Genomic DNA, 11,463 nt, shown 5'->3' on the forward strand with positions numbered 1-11,463 from the left:
CCATCCACTAGCCTTCGCTACGAAAACCAATTCATTAACCTTTCAACATCAAACACTTTCCTCTCTTTCCACTCATTTACCTATGAGCTCTTGGATTATTGATAGTGGGAGCTACCACACATGTTTGTTCTGACTTGGTTTTGTTCAGTTCAGTTTCTCTTGTTAAGGAGTCACAGTTTCTCTACCAAACGACACTAAGGAACCGATTACATATTGTGGAACTATTCACTTGTCTGATTCTTTGATTTTATCAAATATTTTGCATGTTCCATCATTTCGGTTTAATCTCATAAGTGTTAGTAGTAGGGGTGGGCGTAAGGCGGGTACTTGCTTTTTTACGTATACTTGATACTTGGCTTGACTTGAACGAGTGATGAATTTTTCGACTTGTACTTGACTTGTCAGAAACGAATACTTGTTATTTCGCATACTTGTGCAAAAATATGTTACTTGCAAGTTATTTGCCTTGTTCGATTACTTGTTACTTACAAATATTTATTAATTACTTGGATATATTTTCAAGTTTCTAAAAATTACTCGATAGATAATACTTTACGAGAGAAGGTTATAAAAGTTTGTTTTATTTACTCGACTTGGTAAAAACACGAGAGTTATTTTAAATAAAATATTTGCACCTAATATAAAAAAAAGAAGATAGAATTCGATAAGAAAGTATTGTTTACTTCTTACAACAAAGAAATATTTGTTTAGGGCTTTGGTTTTTGTGGTTTAGTTATCATTTTTTTTAGTCGTAAAACAAGTATCGAGTAATATCAAGGCGAGTCTTAACTTTTTTTGTGATACTTGTTACTTGCCTTGTACTTGCAAGTAGCAAAACTCAACGACTTGATACTCGACTTGGCAACAACGAGTACTTGAAAAAATGAGGCGAGCACGGATCAAGTAGCGGGTATAAGGCAAGTAACGAGTATTCGTGCCCAGCCCTAACTAAGTTAGTAGTCTATTACAATGTGGTCGTCACTTTGCTCATTTTTTCTTTGATTCTTTTGATATTCTTGAGCATACTCTGGGCTTGATGATTGGTAGAGGTTCTGTGATCCACAATCTATACATTCTTGATCAACGATTTTCTTCTCCAACTGTGAACTTATGTGGAACCTTGAAGGTTGATGGTTCCCTTTGGCATCAACGCCTCGAACATCCATCTTATGCCAAGTTACAACATATGTCTGCTGATCTTTCTTTAGAAAAGTCTTCTTTACATGATCTGAGTCATTATTCAGTGTGTCCTTTAGCTAAATAACGTCGTCTTTCGTTTCCTCATCAAGATAATATGTCTAAGGAACCTTTTGATCTAGTTCATATGGATATATGGGGTCCTTTTTCTACTGAATCTGTTGAAGGTTATAGATATTTTCTTACTATAGTTGATGATCACACTCGTGTAACATGGATCTATATGTTGAAATCAAAAAGTGATTTTTCGGTTATATTACCATCTTTTGTTAAACTTATGCGTACTCAGTATAAGGCAAATATTAAAATGATTCAAAGTGACAATGCTCAAGAACTTGCATTTTCTAATTTGATAAGAGAGCATGGAATTGTACATCAATTTTCTTGTGTGTATACGCCTCAACAAAATTTGGTAGTTGAGCATAAACATTAGCATCTTTTGAATGTTGCAAGAGCTTTCATGTTTCAGTCAAATATTCCCATTCAATTGGAGTGATTGTTTGCTTACTGCTGTTTTTGTGATAAATCGTACCCCTTCTTTGATGTTGGGTAAAATCTCTCCTTATGAGAAGTTAATTGGTAAGAAACCTGATTATGACTTCCTTAGATCTTTCGGATGCTTATGCTACACACCTAGAGCCTCAATCTTGTGTCTTTCTAGGTTATCCCTTTGGTTTTGAGGGTTATAAGGTTCTTGATCTTGACACTCATGTTGTTTCTGTTTCATGAAATGTAGTGTTTTATGAGCTTGAATTCCCTTTTAAGAGCATTCCTTCTGCATCGTATCTTGATTCTCTGTTTTCTAAGTCGATTTTACAGTTCCACGTGCATGTTACTATTTATACTCCTGTCCATGTGCATTCCTCTGCACCGTCCTCATCTTCGGTTCCTACTGCTCCTTTGGTACCTGAGATTGTGACTTCTGCACCACCTGAGACTGCATTGGACAGAGCACGACCAAGACGAGCAGGTACCAACTTATCTTTCAGATTACCATTGTTCTCTAATATCCATGGATAATGCCCTACAAAATCACATTGTTGCCAACATTATTACCTCATCTTCTTCTAATCCCCTTTATCCCCTTTCATCTGTCTTTTCCTATGACCAATTATCACACTCTTTCAAATGTTGTTCTTACCTGTTCCTTAGAGACAGTACCTACATCTTTTAAGCAAGCTGTGAAATCTAAGTTTTGGACTAAGGCTATGAATGTGGAGTTTGAAGGGATGGATCATAATAACACTTACACAATTGTATCTCTGCCTCCCGGGAAGAATGTTGTGGGTTGCAGATGGATATATACGATCAAATACAATGTTGATGGCACTGTCGAGAGATTCAAAGTACGTGTTGTTGCCAAGAGGTATACACAACAAGAAGGCCTTGATTATACTGATACTTTTTCTTCGGTTGCAAAAATGACGAGTGTGAAGCTTATCCTTAGCCTTGCTGCTGCACATGGTTGGAGCCTCGATCAGATGGATGTTACTAATGCCTTTTTGCATAGTGACCTTGATGAAGAAATCTACATGAGCTTACCTTTGGGTTATACTCCAGCTCCTGGTGAAGCTTTGCCACCTAATCCAGTTTGTAAACTTCACAAGTCTATCTATCGTCTGAAATAAGCATCTAGACAATGGTATAATTGTTTCTCCTCTGTGCTGCTTGCTAATGGCTTCTCTCCTTCCTCTGGTGATCATTTGCTTTTTGTGAAAGTCAATGGATCTTCCTTCATTGCATTATTGGTGTATGTTAATGATATACTCATTGCGAGTAATGATCCTACTATTGTCCTTGATGTCAAGGAGCTTCTTCATCAGTCTTTCAAGATTAAAGACTTAGGACCATAAAGGATCTTTCTTGGAATACGACAGATATTGCTATTTCACAGAGGAAATACATTGTTGATCTCCTGGCTGACACTGGTTTGCTTGCTTCCAAACCGTGTGATGTTCCTATGGATCCTTCTATTCCCCTGAGTGCAACAACTGGTGTTCCTTTACCTGATGCAACTCATTATAGAGAATTGATTGGTCGCCTTCTCTATCTCACCATTACTTGATCGGATATCACATATGTTGCACATCGTCTGAGCCAATTCTTAACGGCACCTACTGATGTACACTTTCAAGCGGCGCAGCGTATCATGTGTTACTTGAAATCTAATCATGGTCAAGGTTTGTTCTATGCTGCTGATTCAGAGACATGCCTCAACGCTTTTGTAGATGCAGATTGGGCTTCCTGTCCGGATACTAGGCGATCTGTTACTGGTGTATGTGTCTACCTTGGCAAGTCACTGATCAGTTGGAAGTGCAAGAAGCAGCATACAGTAAGCCGTATTAGTACTGAAGCGGAGTACAAGAGCATGGCATTGGCGACTTGAACTTATATGGCTGCAGCAGCTACTTACTGATTTGAAGGTCAAGATTCAAAACACTGCAAAGCTGTTTTGTGACAACAAGTCTGCCATCCACATTGCTACTAACCATGTGTTCCATGAGCGCACGAAACACATCGAGATTGATTGCCACACTATACTTGATCAGGTCAAGTGTGGGTTTATCAAACTCATTCACGTGGTTAGCGCCGATAAACATGCCGATATCTTCACGAAACCACTTCATCCATCACCGTTTCACTCCATCCTATGTCGCATTTCTGTTTCAAGCCTCTTTTCACCATCTCTACTGTCTGTTCTGTTTCGAGCCACTAGTGCTGCGTGGTTTATTCATAATATTGGAGAAGTCGGCTCTTGTGCGATGGAGATTTTGTGTGACTTTCTAATTGTCCATAGTGACATTTTTTATTGGACGATTCTATGATCATTATAAGAAAAAAGATAAAGGCCCGAAAAATATTTTTAGTACTAAAATTATATGATACATAAAGTCATTCAAATCATAGAATTATAATTTTCATGATTTAAATTCTAATACTGGTTTTTAAAATTTATGTGTGAATTCTAAGAAATCTGCAATATACCTTTGATTTAGTCTTTAATAAATTACTCATAAAACTTCATTGGGAGTCATTTCAAATAAAGACTAAAATTTTTATGAAAAATTATTTAGTATTGAATAACACTGAACTCTAATATAAACATTTGAAATCTTATTTAAAATAAAATATCTATTAATACTGAATTTGAAACATGATTTATAATCTCATTAATTGAATAAAATGGGTTGAGGTTGGATTTAAAATCTATTAAAATATATGATTGAATTATAACTTAAGCATTTGTTTAGGTGCAAAAAATTTAGTGATAAGTGATAACACTATCAGTAATTCTAGATTTTGCTAACCTCTAAGTTAAATAAGTTATGGTTAGGGAGACACCCCAATACAAAGCTTCACATATTACAAATCTACCAAATAATATCAAGCTTTCTTTGGTCTCGAGGATGTTTACATATCACATTCAACTCTAAGAAAAAAAACAACATTGCAAATCATTTACACGCCAAATTTTTCTTATGAGAATTAATAATTGATGGACAGCACAATGCCTATAGAGTAGAGGAAGAAGCCAGTGTGAGATATAACACACCACATGGTGATGACTAATGAGTATTGCGTAGTTTGATACATTCCATATTAAGCAACAAAACATAATGCATTGATGTCAGTCTTCCACCCTTCCTCACGTGATACCTTTGACCTTTCTCCATGAGTGAAAAAAATATCAAACTCATTTTCTCGGATCTCTTACGCAAGAATGCACCGCACATTCCAACGTATTTGGATAACCCCTTCTAAGAATGGTTTTCTAACCAATTAAATGAATATATATATATATATATATATATCAAAGTTGAACCTATAAATTTTATTATATTGAGTAGCGTTTTACGGAGAGACCGATTACCTAGACGGCAGGTTTGATTAAGCATTTGGAGTAATATTCCTTAATGAATCAAAATAAGCCACTTAGGGAGTAGAGTTTGTTTGGGGGCATATATTATAAAATTATCTTTGGTTCTTTCCGGTTTCTAACTTTCTCTATGAAAGAAGTACTAAAACGAAGTCTTGTAAATGATTTTGGATGATTTCCGTTGAGATCTCAAATTTAAATGGACAAACATTAAAATACATAAATCGTTGAATCAATTCAATTATTGCTAATTAGTTTTAAATTAAAAATCTAGAAAACTTAATATGATATCAAAACTTTACTTATTTTCTCAATTATAGTGCCCCCAAAAACTGTATAACTAGTTATAAAGTGAGATTCTATGCGAAATGAACCGATAAAAGCTATCATTTTAATTGAATGTGTTTAAATCTCATAGCGAAAATTTAAATGGCTAAACACTAATATATAAGAAATTCATGTAATCTATTTATCGCCAATTTATTTTAATTTGAAAGTTTAGAAACTTAACATTTTCAAACATTCTAAATGGTCATATCTACTGTGTAATGTTTAGACAGCTATCATTTGAACTAAAATATTTATGTCTTTTTATTACATATTACCACAATATTTTGTGTTTGGCTTTTCACTTATACGATATTAAAAACTATTTTAGTATGTTACACATTATTAAACTGTTTTAATGTTTGTAAGCTTTGTGGAGGGAGGGTAAAGCATGTCGATGCCAATATTAGAGTGGACCTAAAAACAGATAGAAAAGGAAGATGGGATCCAGACTGTTCTCTCAAATATAAATAAAACCCACTCTTCAATTTTATAATCTTATTACTTTCTACACACTCATTCATCACTCACTATATAAACACACACTCACAGACACTAAAACCCACACAGATCAAATCAAGATCCAAGAAAATGAGAAGCCAACTCCTCTTTCTACTCATCTCGCTCTTAGTTTTGAACTCTGAATCACTAAACTGCTATGAAAATAACCCACGAGGCCATCCCTCAGATCTAAGAGTGTTCCATATCAGCAGTCCTTGCTCTCCATTCAAAAAAAAAACAAACACTGTCTCATGGGAAAGCACACTTCTTCAAGACAAGGCTCGTCTCCAGTATTTGTCAAGCCTCGCCGTGAAATCTTCGGTCCCAATCGCCTCGGGACGTGCCATCGTTCAGAGCCCGACTTATATCGTGAGGGCTAATATTGGGACACCAGCTCAGCCCATGCTCGTGGCTCTTGACACTAGCAATGACGCTGCTTGGGTTCCTTGTTCTGGCTGTGTTGGCTGTGCTTCATCTGTTCTCTTTGACCCTTCCAAGTCAAACTCTTCACGTACTCTTCCATGCGAAGCTCCTCAGTGTAAACAGGTAACTAGTTTAGTATCTATTATTACCCTTGGAATAGATTAGATATACTTACATGCGTTTTCCTTTATGGACGTAAAAACATAATGTCTTCAAATCAGAACGGTAACGACATTCATATAACGACGAATTAACCAAATTTTATTAAATTAAAATTTAATACTAAATAAATAAATTCAAAATGCATTTAGTTTTGAGACTATCATCACTTTCTTTTGAAATTCCTAGTAACATTACTCCAACTTCTACCTAAAATGGAATTTGCGGTAAAATAGGGTTTTATTTTTATTCATTACTTTATCTTCTTTCAAATACAAAGTATGATTAAAATGAAACTCAACTTCATTATATAGTTACACTATTTTTGGAAAGAAAAATGTAATACATTGGAGAGATATGGTTCTTATTCGGATTTTGTTTTCACAAAACAAGAAAACCAAACTAAAGGACCACTCATGGTGGACTCTAGTGTTGATTATACACACAAAGATGCGACCTTCATTTTGGCGGTGTTATAACACCATCATCTAGAAGTCTAAAGCTAGTCACGGGTTTTATGTACCATTCATAAGAAAGTCACGGGTATTTTTTACACAGTATAAGTATTGGGAGATCTACAAGATGAACTAGATCCAACTGTTAAGATAAGGAAATCACCAAATAATTGTAGAAATAGATGATAACCCGCGCCTGCGCCAGGTGATTTTTTTTAAAAAATAATATACATAAATATTATAAACAATATACTTTTTTCGACTAAGATTATAAGTAATATACATTTTGTTATCAATAACTTTTTTTACATTTGATTAGAGGTGGACATTCAAATACCATTTGGTTCGATTCGAATCTTTGAGGGTTTGGTTCGGTTTAGATCTTTGCGGGTTTTGGTTCAGATAACTACTTAAATTTTTTTCAAAAATTAATGTTCATATATACTTTAAATTTTTCAAAATATAAAAATAAAAATAATATATAATATATAAGTTTGAATAATGTATGCCAAAATACTTGAACTTAACATAAAAATTGGTTTAGCTTAAATATTTGGATAAGAAATCAATAGATATTTTAAGTATTGTTTAGCTATTTTAAACATATACTTATAACTATTTTGTATATATTTCCAAGTATTTTGGACAACTTAAAAACGTCTTATATATTTTGTATCTTTTAGATATTAAATTTAAAAATAATTAATATATTTAAGTATATAAATCTTGTTCGGATACATTCAGATACCTAAAATATTATGGTTTGGATCGGGTTCGGTTCCGGTCCTCTAGATACCAAAATTTTGAACTAATTCGGATATCTAACCAATTTTAGTTAAAGTTCAGTACTATTCTTTGGATTGGTCTTGGTTCGGTTTTTATGGATTCAGATTTTTTGCCCAACCCTGTATTTTTATTGTGACAAAATTTTAAACGAAAATGATGATGGTTCATATTGATTTTGGGTATGCAACAATTTTTAAACCAAACACACATTTTACTATGTACGTGACCCATTTAGTTAATCATTAAAAACTGTTCTATACTCATTTAAGAAAATGATGATGGTTCATATTGGTTCTAGGCAAATTTTAAAATTAAAATATTAAGGCCTCAATACTTTTCAATGCAAATTTTAAAATTAACATATTTATGTATTTTAAAATGGTACATAGTTTAATTTAAATGATATTAATATATATATATATATGTATATATATTATTTAATATGAATATCTATTAAATAAAAATTCATATTAATATATTAATATGATTGTATGATCATTTGTATCTTGTTGTAACAAAAAAAATTAAGTCATTGATCACAAAATTTTCAAAGGGATTTTTAACATTGTTTTGTAATTTAAAGTCGTTTTAAAAAATTTTAAATGTAACATATAAGGAAAAATCTATTTTTTTATTATATGGTTAATGTGATTGTTTAATTTCTTTTAATAATCTAAAATTAAAAAAATGAGGAAGAATACAAAAATTGTTATCAAATCTTTATTATTCATAATCATTAATTGTCATATATATGTTAATCATATTAGATAATTCTGTAACTTTTATTTAAGAAAACAATACACGCTTCTTATATTTTGGGTTAATATAATGGTTTTTAGTTATTGGATTTTGGACCAACATTTTTTTTCAATTGATTTTTAATCTGCCACGTAAGTTAAATTATTATTCTAATTAAGTGACACCTAAGCATGATTTCTTTTTAATTTGTACGAACTTATATTACAACTTTTTAGATGATACTCGATCAATATGGGATTATAAATTATTCAATGTCTATACGTAGATATATGCATCTTAGTGTAATAATAATTCTTCCTTAACAGTTGTATGTGTTCCTTAACAGTTGTATGTGATCTTATTATCAGTAATCTATTAATTAGATTCGTTAACTTAATAAACAATACCAACTAGTAGTGCACGTTTTACGATTTGATCTATATTCTTTGTCGTGACTCTGGTTAGTGTTTGATTATTATACAAAAGAAAGTTTATTTACATATTGAAAAACGTAAGACATCGTTATTACCGCATTTTAAATAATGCACCCATAACCAGATCCAAGATGGACAAAACTATTATTTACGGAAGTGCGTTGTTAAACTACGAATGTTATTTTCTTGCAGGCTCTAAATCCAACGTGCACCGTAAGCAAATCATGTGGTTTCAATATGACTTATGGTGGATCAGCCATCACAGCATCTCTGACACAAGACACACTAACACTAGCCAATGACGTCATCCCAAACTACACTTTTGGGTGCATCAACCAAGCCACTGGAACATCGTTGCCAGCGCAAGGACTCATGGGTTTAGGTCGTGGTCCATTGTCTTTAATCTCGCAGACACAAAGTCTGTATATGTCCACGTTCTCGTACTGCTTGCCTAATAGTAAGTCCAGTAACTTCTCGGGATCGTTGAGATTGGGACCTAAGTTTCAACCACTTAGGATCAAGACAACTCCATTGTTAAAGAACCCAAGGAGGTCCTCTCTTTACTATGTTAACTTGGTTGGGATTCGTGTCGGGAACAAAATTGTTGATATTCCTACAAGTGCACTCGCCTTTGATCCAGCCACAGGAGCCGGCACCATCTTTGACTCCGGTATTGATTCTTTACATTATTTTATTTCGTTCCGGAAAAATAAATGTGAAAAAATTGTTAGGCGGTAATTAGATGATTTATAGGAAATTGTTTCATAGGAGATTAGTGTTTAGGTTGTACTTAGTCTGTTCTAAATCATTTTTTTTAAAGAAAAATATTTCGTTTATAACCGATTCACCGCTTAGACAGACGCTTTCACCAATTTTAACACTGACAAAAACACTTCCAATGTACTTACACGCAGGGACGGTCTTCACGAGGCTAGTGGAACCAGCTTACCTTGCCGTAAGAGACGAGTTCAGACGACGTGTCAAGAACGCAAACGCAACATCACTCGGAGGTTTTGACACTTGCTACTCCGGCTCCGTCGTGTTCCCACCTGTCACGTTTATGTTTGCGGGAATGAACGTGACTATACCTCCGGACAATCTTCTCATCCACAGCTCTTCCGGTAACACCAGCTGCCTCGCTATGGCTGCAGCTCCAAACAACGTGAACTCTGTACTTAACGTCATCGCTAGTATGCAGCAGCAGAACCACCGTATCCTCATCGACCTGCCCAATTCCAGGCTCGGCATTTCCCGTGAAACATGCACCTAAATAAATATATGCGCGGTTGTGTTTTCTTTTTGTTTTTGGGCTGGTTTCGTATTATCTCTATATCGTGTTTATTAAGCTTTTTGAATTTGGAAACAATATAAATTAAAGAGTTTTGTGTTTTGATTGTCATGTCAATCGACCATAAGATTTCTCTTGCTATATTCTCTGTTACAAGTGTTGCCATTGAGTGCTATAAACTTGAACCTCTTCTACATCATCAAATTCTATTATAGATAATGTATGAATGATTTTTTAATAAATTAATATAAATGTATGTTGAAGCGTGTAAGATTTTTGTAATATAAGAGCATCAGCAGCGCTAAAGTCTCTCCATTATGGTTCATTATGTTTTTATATTAATATTTTAACATAATCCATTTATTAGCTTGTGCAACGTTTCTCCAAGACGAACCGTACCTCATCTTTTTCCTTTTTTCTTTGCTACTTTACAGTATTTTATTATTTGTTTTGTTGAGGTACGATGCAAGAGATGCACCAATGCGGATGCCCTAAGACAATGATTATTGCTGAGAGCTCCGGCACGGTTTCATAGTAAACTTTTTTTTTATTTTTTTATTTTTTGATTTTTTTTTGTCTGATAAAAAAAACAGGTCGAACCAATCGCGGGCCGCCATGTGTCAGTGAAGCCCGCGAACAGTGCAAGAAACAAGTGAAGATCGGTCCTTATATAACAACTTTAAGGACCCGTTTTTTAAAAAACAATGGGACCTATGCAATATTTTATTATTTTTTTGGTAAGGACCCTATGCTAAGGATCTGCGTTGTGGATGCCCTAAGATGAAGCGTTTTTTTTTTTTGGTAATCAATGAATCTTACCAAAAATGTATTTCTAAAGAACTAATATTCCCTTTCAAAATAGAAATATATGTTAATGAACTCCATTTTGCCCAAGAAATGTGAAACAGATTAAAAGAGGTTTAATGAGTATATCAGCAAGCTAATTCTCAGAACGAACATGGAGGATTTTGATCAGACCAAGTTGAACCCAATATGGCAGTCCCGTTCAATGGGCTTAGTCTTGCTTAGTCTGATAAGCCTCTAACTACAATTCTTATTGCCTATCGAACCGATTACAATCTCAAGTCATCAAACGATGCCTTGAGCCTTCAGAATCAAGAACAAGCTCTTGAAACTGCCTTTTTGAAGAGCTAAACTCAACAAGCCAAAAGATCCAATCTAACAAAAGGGATGATCAACAACAAAGATAAAGAAGTCTATTTATACTATCTCCTGTCTCCGTTTCTTGATTCTCAAGTTGTTGCAGCAGTGCCAGCT

General features: G+C 34.0%; 1 protein-coding gene across 1 annotated transcript; it reads left to right on the forward strand.

The window, feature by feature from the left end:
• The first annotated feature begins 5,819 nt into the window (after positions 1-5,819).
• On the forward strand, positions 5,820-10,296 carry LOC106431380 (aspartyl protease AED3). Its single transcript, XM_013872179.3, has 3 exons — positions 5,820-6,448; positions 9,090-9,567; positions 9,812-10,296. Exons 1-3 carry the CDS (start codon positions 5,993-5,995, stop codon positions 10,165-10,167), a joined length of 1,290 nt encoding a protein of 429 aa, XP_013727633.1. The 5' UTR covers positions 5,820-5,992; the 3' UTR covers positions 10,168-10,296.
• The last annotated feature ends 1,167 nt before the right edge of the window (positions 10,297-11,463 follow it).

This window comes from Brassica napus, chromosome C4 (genome assembly GCF_020379485.1).
Source record: "Brassica napus cultivar Da-Ae chromosome C4, Da-Ae, whole genome shotgun sequence".
Classification (NCBI taxonomy): Eukaryota; Viridiplantae; Streptophyta; class Magnoliopsida; order Brassicales; family Brassicaceae; genus Brassica; species Brassica napus.